Source organism: Anser brachyrhynchus, assembly GCF_964034855.1.
Source record: "Anser brachyrhynchus genome assembly, chromosome: 16".
NCBI classification, from domain to species: Eukaryota; Metazoa; Chordata; class Aves; order Anseriformes; family Anatidae; genus Anser; species Anser brachyrhynchus.
The window spans coordinates 11,611,795-11,634,995 of NC_137734.1; the positions used below are offsets into that span (position 1 = coordinate 11,611,795).

The following is a 23,201-nucleotide window of genomic DNA, read 5'->3' on the forward strand; positions in this document are numbered from 1 at the left end:
GAGAGACCGGTTCAGTTCTACTTTTCATATGTTTTATTATAAAGAAAGGTAAGATAAGCATTGTGAACCGAATGTGCCAGGTGCTGCGAATGCAGCACCTTCAAACAAAATAAAAAATTAAAAAAAAAAAATGCACCTTATGAGAAACTGTAATTATGCTCTCTAATCTTTCATAAATAGACAAAAATCATTGTCAGCAATTTTTAAATAGATGGACATATGGCAGAAAAAATATAATAATGCCATAGAACATGGATATAAATTGTCCATTTCTTGCTGTACAAATAATAGAAACAAGTTTGGCAGGCTTTTTTTGTTGTTTTTGTTTTTTTTTTATACACATCTCCCTTCTATGTATAACTAAAAAATGTGCTACAATTAATATAAAATGCTTTTACTATAAAGTAAACTACTAATTTTTTTTTCACAAAAAAATCTTAAAGATGTCTTTAGCACAGCTCTAAAACACTTAGTAAACTACTTACAACTATCCAACAAATTATATTTTTCATGATCTTTTTCACATTTTTCCTCTCATATTTTGCCTTCTGCTCTCTCCCCCCACCTACCTAGGAATAGTTTTTATTTAATTTTTGTATTTTTTTTGCCAGACATCCAAGGCCTTTGCATGTACAATATTCACACAAACTTCACATTTTTCTTGCACAAAGTTTAGTGCTGTTAGCAAGTCAAAAGAGTGCATCCTCCTACTGAGCTGGCCTAATGCTTGAGGACACCAGACCTGGGCTTATGCTGTGTCTAAAAGCAGTTCACTAGGAAAATAGTCTGTAGCTAAGCTGATGGCAAGCAGAAAAATGGTGTCCCCCTTTTTTTTTTTTGTTGGTTTTGTGTTTATTTATTTTTTATATATATATATATTTTTGTTCTTCATGATTTATGAGGTTTTGGGCTTCCACAGAAAGTAGACTTTAGAGTTCAGAAATAATCAGAGAAAACTGCTCTTGGAGCCTGGGAACGAAGCCAGCGACGAGGTGCAGTGGTTGCTGCTCGTCCGTAGGACTTGCTCGGTGCCTCTCCGCGTAGTCTGTAGGATAGACCCTCCCAAGTGTCCTTCATCTGAGCCTCCCCGAACAGGGATGGTGAGCCTTAGGTGAGGTAGAGCGCCTTGTCCCTTGGCAGCATGCTGTAAGAGAAAGGAGAGGCAGGAGGTGAGACGGGCTGGAAAATGGCCGGGAAGTCCCTTGGGAGAGCTGGCAGCCAGCAACAAGCACTTGCGTGGCTGTTGGCATGCTTGCTCTCAGCCCCACCGAGGCTTTTACGGCTCCCCGCGATGCAAAGCATCCAGTGGCTGGCACCTAGGGGCAGGTGTGCGGAGAGGAACCAAGCAGAAGGCACTTGGGAGTTTGAGCGTGCTGTAGTTTCGGTTCTTCCTGAATTGTAACAATAAGGGCTGAGACACCAGGTCATCTCCAGGGGGGAATTCTGGCTCTCGCTGCGCTGCAGGGAAGGGCCAAGTCTGGATTTCCCCGCAGAGCACACAGGTGTGACACTGGTACCAGCTCCACCATCATGCAGACACAGTCCTCAGGCTCAGCCATGGGGGGTTAGGAAAGGTGCACTTGCTTTTGGATTAAATGTGTCGTTTTGATGCTGCACATGGAGTAGGGGGTCGCAAAAATGTGATTAAGGGTCTTACGCCTGAAGATGCCTGTGGGTGTCCAGGAGGATTTACAGAAGTCAGGTGGCTGAAGACTGTGGGAACAGGAGACATCACCTGCTCAATGCCCTGCTCCTCCTCTCCCAAAATAAGTACAACTAGAAAAATTAATAATCAGGAAGTAAGGGGAAAAAATGCTGTGAGACAGCAACACCAGCCAGTCTGTCCCTCAGTCTGCTGAAGGCAGCAGGAGGCAAAAGAAACCCATGGAAGACGAGTGTGCCCCTCTCCCTGGCTGAAGGGCAATTTGGGCTTTGCTCTGATAACCATTTCATTTGAAAGGGTTGTATCGTCTGCACAGCTCTGACGGAAACATCGTTGGGGCCTTAAAAGTAGTGAAGGACATTACAGAGCTTTGGGAAATTCTGGTGTGGGTGTGATTGTGAGTGGAATAATGGGGAAAGAGCATACAACAAGGCAATGCTGTTGCTGATGGAGTGCAGCGCAGAAGACTCTGCACTTTGTTAGTCTCCACATTTTATAATTTGCATTTAAAATGCAGAGTGTTCCCTACAGCACTCTGCAAAGATTTAATACCAGCGAGCAGCAGTGATGTATTCCAATACTAAAACTTCATTAATTTTACAAAATATGCTACAGAACACTTCCCAGTTCATTACGGAGTATTACTATAAATAATTGAATCCAAACTAAGTGCATTTGTGGGGTTTTGTCTTTGTCTTTTTACAGAGTTTGCTCACTTAGTTTCTGATTCAGAAACTTCCCCCACTTAGAGTGGATTGCTTCATCAGTAGCAGGAATTAGCACAGCTGTCAGCATCTGGATGAAGTGGCTGTACATGGCATCGTGCGTCTGGACAAGGCATACCTGGGAGCGTCCCAGCTTATAGCCCAAAAGAGTGGAAAGAGGGGAGAAAAGTTGCCCAATGACAATACATTTATAATGGTAGCGTCACGCAACAACACGCGGGTATGTTTTCAGCAGCTCACTTAACTAGCAGGCCTAGGCTATGGATAAGGTGAAATTCACGGGGATTTCACATGACACGCAAAGATCAACACGGCCCCAAAGCAGGGCCATCTAGGAGCAGGTTTCTCAGCATCTTCAGATTAACACGGTGTCTGAATAACAGCATCCCTGAAACCTGGTGGATACAGTTACCTCTTGCAAACGAGAAGAAGGACATAGGGAGATGACTCAAGTTCAGTGTTACCACCCCAAATCTAAATGGTAGGAGGCAAAAGTGAATGAATCCCGAAGACAGCTTTGGTATGGAAAGAGCAGAAAAATGGTTAGGTGCCTTGAGAAATTAGGAAAGATTTGGAAGTAATTGCAAACCACGCTGCAACCTTGGTAGAGGTGAGCTAGCTACCGTGGAGAAAGTGACTGCAAAACACGGGTATTCGATGGGTGCCTGGGAAAGAGCAAGCACGAGAACAAGGTAGGGGAGATGGGGGATTGTGTAAATATAGTTTGTGATACGATGGCAAAAAGTAATGAAATTGTATGCTGCAATTGCTTGTGGGAAGTGATAGTCATGTACTGAATGGGAATGGAGAAATGCTGCCCATGACTTTGCTAGCAATCTAGGGTAGCTTGGGCTTAAGCCCAGAAAGAGCTAGGAAAATTGGATGGAAGTCAGTGAGCACAAACTCATTACGAACGGGGAGGGGATGGGCTAAAACATCTAAATCCCTCTCTAATATGGCTGATTTATGAATTAAGGAGTGCCTGCTCACAGGATCCTGGGATCTGAGGGGTGTAAGCGAAGAAGTATCATTTAATGGCATTTTAACTAGCACTGGCTGGCTGAAGAAAAGCTTCAGCAATTCTTCCTTAAAGGATTTACTAGATGGGGAGGGACAGAGAGAAAGCCAATCTCGTTAGCTTTTCAGAAGTTGTCTGGATGAAAAACACAAAAGGAAATGCAAGACTGGGGGGTTTTACCCCAGCTAACCCGGTGCCGACATCACGGGAACTGAGGAAACACCAAGCTCATGGCATGGAGGCGAGGAGGAGCCCAAGGGCAACTTTGATCAGAGCTTGCAATTAGTGCAAAACTGGAGAAAGAGTACAGGCAGGAAGAAGATGTTGAGAGTCAGATAAACCTCTTTTCAGGACAAGCACAAATGGAGACACGGGGGCTGCAGTTCAGCAGTAAGAAGATGGTCGGTCCGACAGACACTGCAGGCAACGCAGCGCACGCACGTTGGTAGCAAACACGAGGGGCTGGCAGCAGCAGGCGGTGGTGGCTCTGCTGATGCACCGGGCTTTACAATCAAATGGAAGAAGTCAGCTCTGGGAGCTGGGTTTCCAGCAGCTCGTCTGTCTCTAGCCAGAGGAGATGGGCTCTTTCCTTAAGAGACTACGGCATTTTTTAGTGCACTAAGCGCTCTCGGCAGTACTGATCCATATGCATCTGAGTTCATTGCTATAACCTACTCTAATAATTATCTGGAAGTCTCTGCATAATCTGTCTGGTTTTAAAATGATTTTTTTTTTCCAGGAAGCTGCGATAAACCCATGAAATTCGATATTTCTGCTGTGACAAAGACATGAAATGCATGAGCTTTGATCATGAATTGCATGGGCCCTCTGCTAACAATAGGGCGCTCTAGCCGCATGGCAAAGAGCTTGTTTTAGCAACACAAAACCCAGTCCTGCCTGCAACGTTAGCATTTCACCTGTGTCTGGGAGACGCTTCTGCTCAGCTCCTCTGCAAACTGGGACCCGTGTGCCACAACCCTCCAAGTGTTTTGCCCACAGGATCTAAAATTACATTTATCATCGAGTATCAAATAGCTTCCTCTTGTTGGGTCGTCTGCAGAGCCCTCAGTATGGACCACGCCAAATTCCCTGGCAGAGCCCAGAATAATCCCTGTAGCTGAGCACCCTCGGCAGGCAGACAGCAGACATATTCTAATGGCTTGGTGAGTTATTTATTTCCCTGAAAGAAATAAATGTCTGTACAGTCTGTGCCCAGCCCAGCCATTGTAAGTGCACTGCTGGCACAGGCGGGAGCTGTACTCTGAAAAGCCTGGGAGCTTGCTATTATCTCCAGTGAAAGCACTATGTTCCAGCACTTCAAGCAAATCAAACAATACTCAGAAGCTACTAAGCCTCCTTCCCTACCTGCTCTAGCAGCAAACCCCGTGCCTGTTTTACAGAGCACAAGAGCAGTCTCGAAACTATTACTGCTGAACCAAGAGCACCTGATTAGGCTGAGGTTGGAAATGGCTTTCACACCCTCGCTGCTCCCCAGCTTTGAGACAATCCCGATGTTTTTAATTATTGGGGAATTCAAGCAGCATTGAAAGGACCTTCCTGCTGGCGCTTGTAGGCTGTAAGGGGAAAGATCTGCACAGATGCTGGTGGCCTTTCCTGCAAGGTGCAGAGGACCAGAGCATCACGCAGCTCTCGGGAGAAGCCTTTGAACCCTCTCATGGCTAAACCCTAGGGTGGATAAGGGACCTGCTGCTACAGACAGCCAGAGATTGTGGCCTTGGCAATAACAGCAAACTCTTTAGAAGGAGAAGCACTTTGCTTACGGATGTGGCCAAATGCCCTCAAAGCCCACCATCTCTTGGTACTCACTGGGCAGCCACAGTGGAGCTCCTCAACAAGAATTTAGTTCTCTCAAGCAAGCAGCAAAACCACAAACTGGCTGCTCTGGCTGCACACAGCAGCCGCTGCTGGCCAGCCCACACAATAATCTGGCAAGTAGTTCTAAAACACTCATTTGGGCATAATGCACCAAACACTCACAGGACATGGATTTCTTTCCCGTTCTTTGGGTGATGGCCATGCTGGACCCAATGCACGCAATAGGCTGGGCTTCCCTGTCCTGCTCTGAAAGGAAACGCGTCAAGCTCTCCCATTGCCAATGGGATGGAAACCCCCCAAAAAGAGAAAACCCCTCATGTCCAATGATGAAATTATCCATGATTTCTTAGCTACCTGCTTCCACAGCGTCACGTCAGTGAGCCCACAGAGAAGAGGAAACCTTGAGCATCATTTACCGTAACGAGCCTAACCACTTGCTGTACGTTTGGGGGCAGAGTCTCAACTGCTGCAAGCTGCCAGACTTCCAACAACTTACAACCACACTGTGTATCCTGTACTTTCTGGTTAAAAGATGCTGACCCATTTGGCTTGGAGGAGGCAGAAAAACCTCTGCAGAAATTGCTTCTGCAGCTCAGCGATGGCTCAACCATGCCCCAGTGGCTCTTCAAGCCCAGGGCTCAAGTGATTCTTGTCAGTCTATGGGAGGAAGGAAGCACCGTGACAAGGAGATGCAAACTGTGCCACACGACATTATCCTCTTTTTATCACCCGTCCCTATTTGAACATCAGACGACTGTATATTCACAGTTCAGATGACAGAAAGCACACGAGAGATGCCCCATTGTGTCTACTGGCCTGCAGTGGTTGATCCCACACTCTCTGCTGGGGTAGTCGCTGTCCCACTCAGTGCTTCCTGGAGGATTTGATGCACCAGGCGAACGGGGTCCAACGCTGTTTTGAAACTCAGACGAAATATGCGAAAAGTCCTGCGGGATGGAGGAAAGGAAGGGTTACACGAGCCTATGGAGGCAGGAGAAAACAGAGATCTAATAATATTGCACAGACATATTTGTGTGCCCCGAAAACGCTGCAGTGCAGGGTGCAGAAGTGCTTACATGGGGAAAGCAGCGGGTCCAACCCAGGACCTGAAACCCCATGGTGGGACTGAGCAGATCGTGAGATGCTGCAAGCAGGTGTCCACGCAGCCATGTCTGCCCTGCACCCCTCTGCCCAACTCTTGTTTTTTGGGTCCTCGAGGGGACGGTAAGTGGCTGCAGAAGCATGGCCAGGAAAGCCTTCGCATCGGCATGCGGGCAATCAAACCCATTTTTCCACTCGAAGTGCAGCTCCCTTTGCAGTAATGCATTAGCCCCTCGTAATGTACGGTAACAAGGCAAAGAACATCCACACAAGCAATACTCTCTCCATCAGCTGTCACTGCTGGCAATTTAACAAGGGCTCTGTGGGGCTGTTTTATCTGAAAGCCAATCGCGATCCCGATTTTTTGGGGCCTGCTTAATTAGGCAATGCATATAAAAAAAAAGAATCATGGTAGTTACCTGACTAAGAATATGATTTTCTCCAAAATGTCCAAATTAGGAAAGCATGTCTTTTTTTTTTTAACCATTTAAAATTTTATTAACAAAGATGTGAAATGAAGCTTCACAAAATGCTGCCCTCAGCAACAACAAACACCCCAGTTAAAGTGATTATGAGGATCCCCTTTTATGCTCATTTCTGCATGTGGGCTACCACTGAATGACAGAAGCCACGTTTGCTTATGTAGACCCAAAGTAAAATCACCATGCTGCGGACGTTCCTTGGGATACCCTGAGCAGGTTGGGAATGAAAACCTGTTCTAGGATCTGATGTTCCCAAATATGTCATCTTTTTCTTACTGTCAGGGATAACTGTGCTTCCACATCCCTACTCTCCTTTTCCTTGCTTTCACTGCAATAGCTATTCCATAATTAACAGTTTCTGTTTTCTCAAAGCTAGCTCCAAACTGAATGGGTCACATTACGTGAAAGAAAGCTTTGTTCGTCGCTAAAGTACTGTGTGAATTTTGTGATATATAGCTAGTAAACACGTGAAACACAAATTATTCAACCATCTGGGTGAATAATACAGTTAAAAGTATCATCAAGTAAATGGTAGCAGCTGTGAATTCAGAGCATATGTCCTTCACTGTGAATAGTTGGTCCAGTTCATATTCCAGATGGAGAAACTCTGGAAACCACTCATCTCCCTCTCCATGTACTGGCATGTTCTCTATAAGGTAGAGGCAGTGGTTCTTACTACTGCCAGTTTTTCCTCCAGATACATTTTCTTAGTGGATTTAGAGAAGAGAAGCAGTGACGCCTCCATGTGGGCTGCCAGCCTGAGCCGGCCATGGCTAAGGGTGGTTTCCGTCGGTAGGTTTTACACCTTGTAGCCAGGTCCATGCGATTCGTGTCACTGCTGTGCTGTTAGGATTAGCATACGTGTAAGCATCCTCTTGGCTCTCTGCCACCACAGCAATGTTCTCCAATCGCTAGGCAACTTTTGGAAAAACACTCGTTTTCTGTCCTGCTAGTGACGTTCCCTCTACCTTTTTCTTCTTCCTCCTGGTGAACCCCACCTCCGTCGTCCTCCCACAACCTTTCAGCCCTCCCTTCTTCCAGCAGCGTCACTGGGGGCTTCCCGCTGACCGCCCAACCGACCACTTCAGAAGACCATTGGTGAACCCCTCCCAAACAAAGCTGGGGGCCACGAGCCCCAGGAGCAGCCACCAGGGGCATCTCCAGCTCCTGGACCCCCCCCCGTGGAACAAACCTCCCTCGCGTCAGTCGCACAGCCCTGCAACCTGGGGGGTGCTTGCACTCCTCGGTGGCGCTTTTAAAAACATCCCCCCAAAACGTGACCTGGAGGCTCTGCAAGGTGACAGAGCCAGGAGAGGACTCCCCCGCCGGTCACACCAGAGGGGACAACATCTGCACCCAACACCCCCAAACCACGCAGGGACCGACCGACCCCACGCAGCGAAGGGAACCGCTCCTCCTCTTAGTCAAGCGCATCGCCGGCCGAGCACTCACCTGCTGCCCGGGAGGCGAGGAGTTCATGGGGGGCTGTACCTGTAGTGCCATGGGGGGGGACAGGAGGGGCTGCTGGGGGACCTGCTGCATGCTGAGGGGCTGGCTGAGGAGGGAGCTCTGCGGGTGGTGCAAGGAGAGCTGCTGGTGGAGGGGAGGGCTGATCTGGAAGGCGGGCGGCGGGGAGGCACTGATGCTGGGCAGCATGGGCTTGGAGGGCAGGGTCCGGGGCAGGCTGGGGTGGGGGTGGCCGCGGTAGCTCTGCAGGTCCGACGGGGACAGGAAGGAGCCCAGGCCGGGGTAGGGCGACGAAGCCTGCGGGGGCATCGGGTACATGGGCTGCTTGGGCGGGATCATCTTGGAAGGTGGGTTGGGTTGGGCGCTTTTCGTCTCCCCCTGGTCGGCAGAACTCTGTGGGAAAACAGACCGCAGGCGGGTGAGGGAGGAAGGAAGCGTGGTTATCCGTCCCTGGGCGCCTCTCCTTCCCGGACAGGCCACAAGCACCAGGGCAGGAGCGCAGTTTGCAGACGTCCGCCTGGAGCCTGTGCTGCTGAGCCCCACTCCCATCCCACCCAGCCAGCACGTGCATCTCCAGCGCTGGGGCTAGCGAGGGGGCAGCAGGCTGGGCCTGGCACCCAAACCTCTGCAATTAATCTCCAGAAACTCCACCATACTTTCGGCAGAGCCTGGAGCACGGGAGAGGCATCAACCGGCGCGGAGGCAAGCTGCCTGTCCACAGCTCGCCGCATAGGTCCAAACAGGTGGGTGAGAAAATCGCTTTTGCTTCCCGTAAAGCGCAAATGGGACTGTAAAAATTCTGCTTGCTTAATCTCGAGCATTCCTGCAGCCCTGTGGGCCTATAACACACAACACAACGGTGGCCTCATTTCTGCAGGAAAAAGAGAAGAACGACAGGACATTTTCTGTCTCGGACAATGAGGTTTTTGTCCGGTGATGGGCTCTGTAACAATCCTCCAGATCTTTTCTCACCCAGCAGCAGGGAACACACTGTGCTGTTTTACTCAAAATATAGTTGCTCTTCTGCAAAAAAATTGGTTATTGGAGAGATGGGGAAGAAAACGAAATCATGGAGTGTGGTGACTCCATGCCCTCCATGCCACCTGCCCCACACTGATGCTACACACGTTCAAAGCAAGACCCTCATAGGTTACCAGAGGGACTAAGAAGAGCTTTTAAACCCCCAAATAGCTCTTTCCATGCCCATTTTAGACATCTGTCCTTGCTGCTGATCTGTTCACAACTTAATGGTGATAGTGCTCTTGTCTGTGCAAAAGCCTTGAGCCTTTCCAGCCCACCACCATCCTGCAGACGAGGGATTTGGGACATCACATTATCTCCTGTGGCAGCTGCATGTGATTTTTAAGTACTGAGGCTGTGGTACAGTACCAAGCACAGACAGTACATACAGTACAGCACATGGAGGGAGCAGGAACCGGACAAGTCATCAAGATGCTCCGGTCCTGCTCTGCCACCCACAACGCCCAGTGCGCACCAGCACTGCCCAGAGCATGTCCCAGTGCTGTGCCAGGAGCTGTGGGCGTGCTGGAAACCCTGCAAAGGCCCTGTGGGGCTGCGTATCTGTGTTTGGCCAAACAACATAAATGGACCAAGAGACGGACCAAGTCACCAGAGATGTCCAAGATGGACCAAGACACCACGAGACAGCCGGCAGCAGCCCGGTACCGCCAGGAGCTGGCTGAGTGCAGGAGATGGGGCATGACCCCGGTGGAGGTGGCCCCATCACCCCAGGTCTGGCCTCCTTCCCCGCCTATCTCAGTGCCAAGGGGGCAGCTGAAGGTGTGGGCAGCAAGGAGAAAGGGGTTTGTGGGGTGGCAGCCACACGAGCTACCAAGCTGCTGGCATGACCATCTCGGTGGGCCTTTGGAGCTCACGCTCCAGGCGAGGGGGGGACCTTCACGGTCCCCTTGCCTTTTTCTGTGCCCGTCCTCAGTCCCGGCACTGAGGTGGGAACCGGCAGCAGACACATACCTTGGAGACCAGACTGGCCCGGTACGCGGCCAGGGCTTTGAGATACTCCTTCTTCGCCGCTTCTGTTTTCCTCTTATATGCCTGAAAGGACCAGACAATGAAGAATCGTTAATAAAGCAGCACCGGCTGCTGCTGGGCTCGGCTGTACCCTGCCTGCTCTGCCGGACCCCCTCCCACCGATGGGGATGGGGCTTTGAATCACATGTGTGAAAACCTCGGTTCTGCCGGAGAGGAATTTACCCCAAATCAAGCAAATAAAGCCCTGGGAGGCTGTTACAGGGAGAAACCACTGAATAAACTTCCTGATAGGAATTGGAGGAGACTGCGATCCAGGCTCTTGGAAAAACAAGACAAGAGTCCAAATCCCCGAATTATAACTTAAAAAATAGCGAGACATTCAGAAATCCTACACTACTGCCTCATTTCCCTGGCTTTCCCGTTACTGAGCCAAGAGCTCCCACTCTGCAGCTCTTCTCTGCAGCCCTGGCAGCTGGGAAGTCCTTTCCCTGGCATATCAAAGTCGAGATTTTTGCCTAATCTTATGACTCGAGGAGCTGGGGCTTTCAGAGAAACAGCAAGTATCAGGAGGGTTTGCTACCCTAAGAAAAGAAAAAGCTTTGTAAGAGTGGATTAGTGTTTATTCTCCCCTCTCCACCCTGCAGCTTCACAGGGCTGGTCTCCTTTCTGCCCTGAGTTCAGCTCCCCTTGCAGGGAAGTATAACAGCACAATTCAGGCAGGATGACTCCCTGTGTGGTAAAACAGATTAAACTGAGCAAGCAAGAAGAATGTTTTAAAATGGAATAAAAAAGGATAAGCGAAAGGAAGAAACTCCCAAGTAAAATATCCATCAGCCCTCTCCTCCACTGGAAACTCAAAGCGGCACAAATGAAGGTAATTTCAATTAGAAGAGCTTTGCATACATTTAATTCTGCTCTAAAAACAACATCAGCTTTGAACAGTCAATGCGCTGAAGCTTGGTGGGGAAATTGAGCTTTTTTCCACAGCAAATGTCCTGCGGATGGGGGAGGTTTGGAACAAATAATTAAACATCGCTCAGAGGACGCCTGATTGCTTGCTCCTCTCACCTGGTGTCTGGGTGCCCGGTCCCCGAATGTCCCAGCCCTGAGCATCCCGGCCCTGAGCATCCCGGCCCTGAGCATCGGTGCTGCTGCCCCGGGGCGATGCTGGGAGGTGACGGATTTGGGGTGATTCCCGCTGACTTTAAAAAAAAAAGGGTGGTGCCGCTGAAATTCAAGCAAAGGAAGCAAAAATGCTGCAGCAGACCAGCGCTTTCACAAAACCGGTTTGGTTGTGCAAATTTAGCAGAATTTCCTCTTCTGTTTGGGAGCTTGACTCAGCATTGTTTTCATGTTGTGCTTTTGTAGTTCCCGTGCCACCTGCCATGACAGCGCCCGAAACTCCCTTCTAATAGAAAATAACCTCCCAACAGAAAAAAGCAGCTCCAGCAGCTGAGATATCCAGTTACTTGAATTTCAATTTAAAATCAGTACAGATAAATTCTATTAAAAATTGACTGAAAACCTTATTTCCACTGCTAAATCTGAGTGAATCCTTCAGTGAAACATTTTGCCTGGACACACTGGAGGTCTCAGACGGTAATTTTCTGAAACCGAGCGTTTTCCTAAGTTTGTCTTTGGCTTTATGGTATTCGGCAAGTATTACATTTGGTCCATTCAGAACAAAATTACATTTTGAAATGTCAGCCTGAAGAAGAGTTTGCCTGTGAAAAGCAACTATTTCTTCAAACTGTATCAGTTACCCTAATAAAGGCCATTACCTCCCCCTACAGCCCTTGTAACAGCCCTTTACTGTAAAACAGAGACGCGGGGTTTCCATCAGCTCTGCTTCCAACAGATGCTCGTAACTGCGGTATCTGATGCCTGCACAATGAAATATGAATTCCTGCATCTCGGCCTGATATAACGATGGGTGTTGATGAATTGAAAACATTTTTATTTTTTTTCCTCTGTAATAGCAAAATGCCATCAGTGTGGTTTTTTTTTTTTTCTTTTTTCTTTAGGATGGAGGAAACCAAAGTACTGATAGCTACACGGACATAAATTTGATTATTTGGAAGATTTGCCTGGAGAAAAGCTTCAATTTATGGCTGTGGAAAGGGAGAGGGCAGGTCAGTTAGACTTCCTTAACCTAAATGCAAATAAATGACTAACTAACCAATTCGGTGCCTATCTTCATCTCAGCCACTTGTTCTTTTGTGCTTTTTTCTCACTCTTCACCTGTCCTTGTCTTTCCTAGCAGGTGGGGGCTGCGCTGTGCTTGTGTCTGCAGAGACGTGCGTGGCTGACCTCCAGGCCAGCTCCTGCCCCAGCCCTGGCCACGAGCCTGGTCCAGGGAAGGGCAAGAGGAGGGTAAGCCCACGCTATGCCCATGGATGCTCTCCCACACCCAGCTATTTCCACCTCAGGAGCGTTCCTGGGTCTTCACCCGCTCGGTGACCGTCCCTGTGCTGGGTCTCCTGCGGTGCTGCAGGAGGGGACATCATTTTTGCACCCACACGCTGCTCCATCGCGGGCATTTAACAGCAAAGACGCAGCCTGCTGTGACAGCCCCCAACACAACTTCTCACCAATCCTCTGTGTAAAAGCAGCTTCAGCGCAGTATTTATAACCTTTAAAATTTTAATTTAAACATTGACAAAACCATGTTACTTTCTAATTAAATCCCATTTTCTCCCAGGGATTTTAATTTCCAAGTAATTTATCAGATTTAAGGATCCTCAAAACATTTTGCATGTTTTCCTTTCTAACCTGCCATGCCCGCTGATTTATTTTTCTTATTTGCTAGCAGGAGGATTCATTAGTCATTAAGCAAGTGGGTGGGTTGAGGGGGGGGGAGAAGCAGAAATGGTTAGTGATTATGAAAACAAAAAATCAGAGCTGTAAGAAGCATATGTTGGGATCGTAATCCTGACACCTCTGTGTCTCAGCAAAGCAGCTAGTAATTGTACCGTAATGAAATGTTCTTGTTTGATAACCAGTTAATTAGAGAAGACAATTATTCCAAACCCCGCTGACGCCCACGAGCGGCTCAGTGTCGTGCAGGCAGTGACAGCAGTAGCTGCTGTCAGTAACCTCTGCGTCCCAGCCACTGAATGGCAACGCTGCTTTCCAAGCTGGACAAGAGTGGAAGGGACCCCGGCTCTCCCCCGAACCCCTTTTCCTACTCCGTGCAGGGGACTGCCTTCATTTTGCAGCAGCACGGTCCGCGGAGCCCCGGTGAAAAGCCCTCTGCTGCATTCCCAGCTGGAGTTTGGGGCATTTTATTTCCAAAAAGTGACAGAGACCACCAGGAGAGAAGAGCTGAGAAGTGCACAAAGGTCACCAGAGCAGTGCTGAAGGACTTTGTTTACTTAGGCAGAAGACCAGGAGGAGCCTCCAAATGTGACGCTGCGAAGAAGGAGGCAGGGAACCATCCTCTGCATCGAGTGCAGATAGGAAAAGACGCAATAAGTTTAAGCTGTAGCAAGGGAAATGTTGGCTAAGCAGGACGAGAGTGTTCCTAACAGGAAGGATAATTAAGCACTGGAAGAGATTGCCTGGGGAGATGTGTAATCTCCACCACCGAAGGTTTAAGGACAGATTAGGCACATACCCATCAAGAATGGCTTAAGAAGAGATGATCCTGACTTCAGGCAGCAGTGTGGTCTGGCTGACCTCTTAAGTCTCTCCTTGCTCTCCTTTCTATGACTCCATGACTTTTTTACTCCCAGATGTATACATTTGGATCTTATTCTGCGTGTAAATCTGGAGGGTTTTTTCTTGTAACTGTTATAGACTTTCCTTGAAAGTCTCTCTTTGGATCACTAGAACTTATGGTTTACTTACAATGACAGCTCGAAAGCACTTCCTCCCTGCCTGGCAGTGTCCACCACACCACCCATTTGCTTTGCATGCAGCCTCCACACGGCCATCAGAAATGCATACAGCAGGTACAGCCATGCCACCCTCCTATCCCCCCCCAGCTCTTCCTCACCTCCCTGCACCCCCCTCCGTGTCCCTCCTGCCATCTCCTGGGGACAGTTTAATCCGTCCTCCCCCCATCAAAATTAGCTTACCCAAACCACATTTTTTTGGGTGTAAATCTCAGCATATCTCCTTCTGTCTAACAGCTATACCCTGGATTGCTAAAGCCTGAGGCCACCAAGCTTGGACATGGGAAGCACCTGGCGCCCACCACAAGGTGGTGTTTAAGCAGTGCGCCACATCCCCAGGCTCTCCCAGCTACAGGATCCAACATCCCTGAGGACAGCTCCCTGCAAGACTCTCGCTATGGGAACAATTTTGATGGTTCAGGAGAGCTCCTCCAGTACGCTGGTGGAGTTACAGTGCTGTGGAGCAGTCCTCTGGAGAATGAATGGATAGACACATATTCAAGCAGAAATTACCACAGATTGAAGTGTCCTGAAAAAATCCTTCTTTTTTTTCTTCTCTGCCTTGACTCCATTGTGCCGTCTGGGTGTAAGTCAGCTATTGCTCCGGGACAACCCAGTGAAGACTCCAAAACGAAGCAGAGGAGGTGACAGATCCAACTGCTACCCTCTGAGGAGGATGAAAAGCTGACAACACCCACCTTCCACAGCTCTGATTTTGCTGCCCAAGAACAGAAGTCACACTCTTGGAGCTGCTTTTAACATCTTCCCGATCACTATCCGGATCTCCACCAGAACTCTCAACATTGTGCTTGGGATCGGTGCTTTCGCCCTTCTCTGGTACACGGCTTTCCTTGACACTCAGAAGAAGCTGAAAGCTCCTTGCAACTCCTGGTCCAACCACCATGCTCCTCCAGCCCTGTAGCAATGCTGGAAGCGGGATGTTTGCTGGCCACGGTGCACACAGATGCCACAGGATGTCTGCTCTGTGATGGCTCTGCCGTAGTACAACTTTCCAGCTGGCCCTGGACTTGTCTGTCCTGCTGCAGCGATGGGCAGAGTGTCCTGCCACCAGGTGATGTATCAGGTTCAACGAGCAGACGGATCTGATTAGATGGGTGATCTATTAGTTTCTGCTGAGCGATTCATTTTTCTGTTGGGTAATTTACCCCTGGAGTGTGCACGCTGTATTATTCTCCAGGCTATGCATTTGTATGGGAAAATCTTGTATGCATTTTGCCACGGGGCAGTTTTGCCTTACTGGACTGGTCCTGGCGAAGCAGGGCCACCGTGAGCTCACACCCATCACTGGTACTTTGTGTCCCTGGTGGGTCCCCAGAGCCATAGTCCCACTTGAAGAAGCTATGTCTGGCCTTGCTTTGCTCACTTTGGGTGACTTAACCTGGGGCTCTCGCAGCAGATTGCTCAGGAGCTTCTTAACGCCTCTACTCTGAGCTTCCAGGTCGGAAACACCAACCCAACATGCTGCTGGATTTCCTAATGAAATGCCTGTAGGTTTTCAAGAGAAAGCAGCAGAGACACCTGCAACTTCCACTTCTAGTCGTCTTCCCCATGCTGCATCACCAGGAGGCTCCTCTTCGACCTCCTTTTCCCCCAGAAACATAGTGGGCAACGGGAAAGTGATCAACCGGAGGGCAGGCGGCCCCGAGGCAGCGGGAGCGGGCTTCCCGGAATGAGCTGCAATTAGAAATCCTTCTCATCCCCATCGGATCAGGCAGCCCTCTCCAACCGCTCCGGGCAGCGCTGCCAGCGCCGGCTGACGTCCACTCCCGAAACAAACGGCAGGGGCCGGGAGCTGCGGGCGGATTACGACGGCAGGTACCCTCCCGGTGATATCGGCTGAATTAGCATTTTGCTCTTCACCGAAGTCTAAGCTATCTCTCCAGGAACAGCTGCTAAACTATTTGCAAAGTTCAAAGAGTACGTATTAATATTTTTTTTTCCTCGAGTCACATTCTTCAGATTCCCATGTAAGCTCCTTAGAAAGGGCCACGCCAGCTGTTGAAGAATGCAGATTACAACGTCCTGCTAATGCGGCGCCGCAGATATTTGAGGGTATTGTTATTTATGGCTGCTAGGCACATGCGGCCACGCTGGAAGGGGTTAAAGTGGGGAAGAAAACCGCCACTTGCCGAACAGGTGTCCTTGAGCGGTACCCAAGGACACGGAGATTGCTAATCCTGTATTCCACAGCATGATCAAATCACCAGGCAACAGATATAAATAAAAAAAGGCAGGAAATAAGGAAATTTAGATACAAGTGTGTCAGAGGGAAAATGAAGATTCATTGTGAAGAGGCTGAGAGGAGAAGAAGAAGAAGGAACAAAATGACAAAGGCACAAATGATAAACCAGTAAGAACGACAGAAAAGAGAAGAAAAAAAAAAGCCCCTCTGTGAAATACATGTCTGTGACAGCAGCAGCCAAATCAAAGATGCTCCTAGATTATATGGTTTCTTGCATAATATGCATTCTGGTTCCCGCTCGGTGTTTGTCTTTCAGCTTGTGCACCGAGAAAAAAAAAAACATATCTGAAATGGGACGTGAGCAACCTTTATTTTGCTTGTTTCATCAGGAGGAGAAAGCAAATTTGCTTTGTGGGAGCAGCAGCACCTGCTCAATGGCAAATAAATAGCTACAGCTTTGATATTACAGTGCATATAATCATTAGCAGCCCAAACGGCAGGGGATTAACCCTCTGCATGCCAGCCTGAGCTCTCTGGCACACGGGTGGCATCCCAGTTCCCTTTACAGAAATGGTGGAAATTAGGTTTATTGTGCCCCCTCCCTGTGCTGCCTGCTGTCTCCCGATCAGGAAACGCCGTGCTCACTGGGAAGTGGAAAATGAGGTTCATAAACCTCATCTGAAGCAGAAACTGCAGCGGTGAAAGCAATTGCTGATGAACTGCACGGTGGGGCTGGGGTCTGCACATTGGCTGCCCAGAGATGTGGTGCAGCATCCTCAGCCCCAACATCTCCCTGAATTTTGGGGTGTGAGGGATCCAAGCCCAGGAAGACAGTCCAGCCCCAGATTTCCTCCTTTAGCCTCAAATTCACCCTCCTTTCTCACAGCAGGGCGAGGGAAGCTTTCTTTAACTGAAACCTTGGTCAGACCTGAGGGAGAACACGCGGGTTTGGCCCCTCTTGTCTGCTCTGCCATCGCTGTGTTGGCTTTTCCCCGGCTTGTCTTCTGCACTGCTTTCTGCAGTGAGGATATGAAGATATTCTGAAAGGTCCCGGGCTGATTTTGGCCAGTGATGCCGTCACTGCCGAGCTGTCCTGCTCCGTCACCGTCCCCTACCCAGAGGTGCCAAGGGAGCGCTTGGCACAGACCGCTTGCCTTCATCATGCCTGTGTGCATCACGCCCCGCTGTCCTTGGGAGAAAGGACACGCCGGGTTATGTTTTCAAGACATTTTGCTAGTGTTTTTTTATTTACTTCCCTTTCTGCTTTTCATCTTTCCATTGTGTTGCCTTACGAATCTAAACAAACTTGACGGGGGCTGCTGGCGTGAGAAAGCCAACAGGGACTAAGGGAACTCTTCTCCAGGCAGAGGCTGGAGGCGTGAACGTGCCCCATCCCACGAGGCAAAGCCGCAGAGCATCCCCCCGGCCAGGGAGGCAGCGGGGCTGGGAGGGAAGTGCACAGCTGGAGACAAAGGCAGGAAGTTAATATTTAAGCATCCAGACAAGGAACAAATGACTTAATTAAATCAATTACAGAGGGAGAAATGGAGCCACTTAGAAAGCGCGTGTAAAGAGACAGTGAAGCTGCCGCTATCTCATAAAGCAGAAGAAGGGAGAGTTAGCGGGGAAGATAAACGGACTGGTTTAATCCCCGCTGTTAATTAAGAGCCGAACATTTGCACTGTGCTGAGTCAGGGTTGCCCCAGCACTTCCATTAGATAAACCACACTCGCAGCTGAGCTCAGCGCCCGATCTACAGAGATATCTCTAGCCAGATGGAGCGAGGGAGAGGCAGACTGGGATGCTGGGAGGGAGGAACGCAGGAGAAAGAGGAGATGGAGAAGCTGGGGCAGGTTTCTCCATGCTCCTGAACCCATCCTTGCACCAAAGCCCGAAGCCAGCCCCTGCCTTACAGCGTGCTCGGGCTGTGGGACCAGGCCCTGGGGGGCAGCAGGACCAGGCCCTGGGGAAGAGCAGTGGGACCGGGCCCTGGGTGGGCAGCCTCATGCCCCAGGGAACAGCTGACACCCCAGGGGATGGTCCCATGCCTTCGGTCACCACGCTTGGGGGCTGGAAAGGAGGCCTGGGTGGCCAGAGGGCTTCTGAGGGCTTGCAGCAGGAGGTGCACGAGGTAAAGGCGGGATCAGGAAAGCGTCAAAGCAACACGTTGCCCACCATGCAGACCCCCAATGAATCGGCAAAATGGCTGGCAGCCTGGCATTCGATTTGCTCTTATGGTGCGGGATGGAAAGCAAGGCTATGTCCTAGCAGCACAACGTCCGTTTAAATAATTTTTCCCTCCCTGCTGCTCCCACCCCAAACGCAGCTGCTCCAAGTCCTGGTCGTGGACACCCAGCGGGGGACGGAGCCAGACTTTAAGGGCTCAGTGCTGGAGGACTGTCAGCTGAGGCGTGTTTGGGCCCAGAGACGTATTGCACACAGTGTCAGCCCTCACTCTGCCTGATAAAAAGCCGTACGTGCTACGAAAGTGTTCCCTGGGGTTTTCTCAACAGGCACAGAGCAATTACAGTCTTTAGTAACCGACTCGGCATCCACAAAGCGGTTGCACCAGGGCCCAGACGCCTCCTTGCGAGCAGCCTGAACACAGCTGACAGCCCTTGGGCAGGAGTTTCCTCTGCAAGGCCCCTTCAGAGGTCTCCTCTCTGAGCTTTTGAAGCTTAAACATTCAATTTCAGGCCAGTGATGTACACGCTTAGTTTTTCACCACTTCGCAGTCACTCCTCGTAAGCAAATAGGCAAATACAAAACCATCTCCCATCCAAGGCTAGAAGAAGCTCATGGCAGAGCAGGACCAGAGCAGGTTTTTACTAAGAGTGCTCTCACGGAGAACAACTCGTTGTCAGAAAGATTTGTGCTTCCCCATGTAACAACAGGGATTTTCCTACAGGAGGGACGGAGATGAAGCAGACTTAGCGCATCCTACCAGGGCCCCTGGCTATGCTCTGAATGGGCCTGGGGTGATGCTGACCCTCTACCATGGAAAACCACATTAACAGCTGAAAGAAAAACACTCAAAAGATAACTCACTTGTTTTTGTTCTTCTCCCAAACTGTCCCACATTGATGCAACAATTTTCGATACGTCTCCAAAGGTAGCATTGGGGTTTTGCCCTTTGATAGCGGCTTGCGTGTCTCTGAAAAACAGGGCGTAAGCTGACACAGGCTTCTGGGGCTCATTGGGATCCTTCTTTTTCTTCTTCTTTTGGCTTTTGGGCTTTTTGCCCAGGTCTGTCGATGGTCTTTTCTCTCCAGTGACCTGCAAAACCAAGACAGTCCCTTAGCGGGCAGCTGAGCACTGTCTGACACAGGTGATGGGGACGAGGCAGGGAAGGGGCAGGGGAGGGCTCCCAGCATGGTGAGGATGCTCTGGGGTCTCTTCTGCCCCCCAGGGAGCCTCCCTCTGATGCTGGGGCTTGCCCAATGCTTAGCCTCAGCCACCTCCCTCCCTGGCATCTCAAGATCCCTCCTTCCATCCTCTTGCAGGACCTCTCTGAGCACACTGCTTCCCAGGCAGATCCCTTTACTCCTGAACTTTCCCAAACTCAGCTTTCACCCCGCCCAACAATCCCCCTTTGAAAGCTGCTTTTGACTTTCCTCGCCAGTGACTTGGCTGCCCCATGCTCGAGGCAGGAGGGGTGCAACCCCCCCAGCAGCACCAGCAATGCACATATTCTCCCTCCCGCCCCAAATTGTTTCATCCTGCTAATGCTGAAGTACTCCTATCCATGAAAAAGCTACAATAGCGAAACTATTTTGATCTCATCCATCAGGTGCCCCTCGTTATTACAGCCTGCCTGGATGCAGCCGGGTGGCAGTGAGGCTGCGCCTGTGCTCAGCACCAGCTGGGTGCTGGGACCGAGGGGAGCAGGACACAGCACCGGGGGCAAAACACCGAGGTGCAAACAGGGATGTCACCAGAGAAGGCAGCGCAGGAATAAGGTCCCACTGCTCAGCCTCTGCCGAGATGCCCCGGGCAGCCTGTTGGATACACGGGACTGCAGAAGCCTTGGAGTGCAAAGGAGAAGACCCCTGGGCAGTGCTTGGCCACTCACCAAAGGTCTCGAGGCATTAACTGTGCTCAGTGAAAGCTCAGACCCCAGGGAAGCATTACTGTCCTTGTTTTGGAGTGCAGAAAAATGAATACACCAGAGGTGAAACACGGCAGAGGATAAAACCATCAGCTGCCAGCTGGCGGCTGCGGTCTCAATCTCTGCTTGGCGGCTGCCCACGACTTGCTAGCACCCCCACCTGCAATCCCCACCACGCTCAGCACTGACCGAAGGAGCTTCAGCTCTATCAGCTGCACAGGGCAATTCTACCACTTAGGAAGTTGCCCAGTCTATCACTCAGGGGTTTAAAAAAATAAAATAAAACAATTGACATCTGAACACCAAGATACTGTGAAAACTGCACCTCCTGGTGAGTGCTGGGAGCAAAAGGGCTTTGCTCCTGATGGATTTGCTGATTTGATTGCAAGCACTGGAGTGCTTGGATTTAAGAGGCTTCGTTTCAGCTGGCACGGGCCAGCACGGGGAGGAAAGGGCAGCCGCGCTCGTGTTCTCCACACAGCAGCTCTTGACTGGTCATTAAGTTCAGTATCAGTGCAGTGACATTTATCAAAGAGACAGTGACCATTAGTGAATGAGCAGAGAGACCAAAAAAAATGCATTTAATTTAAAATTGTCCAATTGGGCTTGAATGGGAGGCCTGGAGGTGAAAGGCCACCTTATTAGGAGGAAAAAAAATTCATAACAGGGCTTAAGTCCATTAGCGAGCAAGATGGTATTTTAACTAACTGCGATCCCGCTCGATTCACTCAAGTGCCGTGGGGGGACCTGTTCTCCTCACAGTTGGTGGCCAGGCAAAGGAGCCAGCAACAGTCGCGGTACAACAGCCACGACGATGGTTTTCCAATCAGCCCTGCTCCGGCAGCACCAAAGAGCAAACAACGTTTGTGGAAAACCGAAGGACGATGCCTGCAAGGGTGCACGGAGCTGGCACTTCTTGTGCCTAGGCTGGCCTGGAGTTTGCAGAGCTGGGCAGGACTCTGCTTGGTTTTCCTGGAGTTTCCCAGGTGTGATGCAGCACGGGATGAGACCACAGCCCCTGCAGAACGTGCCTGAGGACCCTGAGCTGTATTCGTGTGCCGGAGCGACTGCATCCCGTATGGGGTGAGCTGCACTCAGACCGACCACGAAGGCTCATGCAGCAGGATGGAATCACAGCATCACTGGGGTTGGAAAAGACCTCCAAGATCATCTCCTAAAATCTCAGGCTCCCTGACTCTGAGGACCTGCTGGACCTGAACCACCCTCTGGCGTCAGACTCATTTCTTTAACGTGTGGCTTTCTTGTCCACAAGATTGATTTCTGCTCATTAGACATCGCTTTGATGACTTGCTGTACAAGGACTATTAATGGTCATACAAACAACGACCGATGGGTCCCTCTGAATGTTTCCAACAGCTGTGTATATAGAGAAGGCAAACAGAAACCTGCAGGGCACACAGCGGTTCTGCTGCTGTCTTTACATTTCTGGTCTCCTTCCTCCATCAAATACATCCCTCTTGTTTCACCTATCTTGCTGGGCATTTCACAGGGCGGAAAAATGAGGGGGCACGCATTTAAGATCATAAAAAAAATTCAAATCGCTGCACGTTGTCATAATTTGGACATTTCCATACTCCTCCTACCCCAACGTGCATCAGGGGCTCCGTGGGAACATGAGGTCCAACCACCAAAGCCACGTCCTTGCCAGTGACTCCCGTGGCACCCGGCTGCCACGGGGAGAGCTGAGGGATGCTGGAAGAGGCAGGGAGAGAACGTGGTGTGTAACTAAGATGAAAACTCATTTCCCACTGGCAGGAAAGATTTCATCTCTGCGATAATTGCCTGGAGCTGTGTGATACGGGCTCCGAGAGATGGCAAACCATGGTGTCCAGTGGCACAACACATCCCCCAGCATCCTCCTGATGTGCACTCAGAGGGTTCAAAGAACTCCGCCTGTTTCCAACCACCTGTATCAAGTCTTGTTACAGTTTTACTCCACCAAAGCTCAGTTTTGGCATCCACACCTGCACTCTGCTGTGAAACGCCCTGAAGGGATAGCTGCCAATGGATGAAAAACTGTATGAATGGTGAGAATAACTTTGCCTGGATTTCCATGGAAAAGCATTTTCTCTTTTTGCTCATTCCTAGCTTTTTCCTGGTTTTCCAGTCTCTGCACTGTTTGTGGCTCTGGTTATACATTCAAATCCTGCCACTAACAGGTTTTTTAGGGGATGAAGTTACAGCGTCAGTGCTGCTGGTGTCATCCTTGGATCAGCACCTTCCAGGAGAAGCTTTTCCCTGAGAGGCTCTGATTAAAGTCCCTCAGGGAGCCCCAGGTTGACCTGCAGGCACGAAGACTGCAGCATGTTGAGGTATCACCCCTGGATTGCTGCAATTTGTCCCCAGCAGATAACAGATGGAAGACTTACAGAAGACAGCAGGAAAAGTTTGCTTTGCTGGGGCATTTTGAGACAGATGGACAATAACTGAGGTGTCCCAGAAGCCCTGGGAAAGCCTTGGGCTTCCTGATGCTATACTCAGCAGCAGTTTTGTTGGGAGACTCTGTGCCACTAAGACATTGCTAAATAACTAAAACTCCACCTGGGTGAACTAAAAGGCAGGAGACTTTTCCTCTGTTACTTATGATTTCTGTTTCAATCCATAGCAGGCCACGTCCAGCAAGCCCAGTAAAATCCCACCTTACATCATTTTTGTTCCTTCTTTTAATCTC

The 23,201-nt window shown here is 49.8% G+C and overlaps 1 protein-coding gene across 3 annotated transcripts in view; it reads right to left on the minus strand.

The window, feature by feature from the left end:
• Positions 1-288: 288 nt before the first annotated feature.
• Positions 289-23,201, minus strand: part of TOX2 (TOX high mobility group box family member 2) — a 136,919-nt gene continuing 114,006 nt past the window's right edge. For all 3 annotated transcript variants that reach the window (XM_080557880.1, XM_080557878.1, XM_080557879.1), the window contains exons 5-9: positions 19,450-19,677; positions 10,285-10,365; positions 8,278-8,685; positions 6,059-6,189; positions 289-1,144 (exon numbers count right to left, since the gene is read on the minus strand). In XM_080557880.1, the coding sequence (XP_080414006.1) occupies positions 1,108-1,144; positions 6,059-6,189; positions 8,278-8,685; positions 10,285-10,365; positions 19,450-19,677 (885 nt within the window). In that variant the 3' untranslated portion in view covers positions 289-1,107. The remainder of the gene's footprint in view (positions 1,145-6,058; positions 6,190-8,277; positions 8,686-10,284; positions 10,366-19,449; positions 19,678-23,201) is intronic.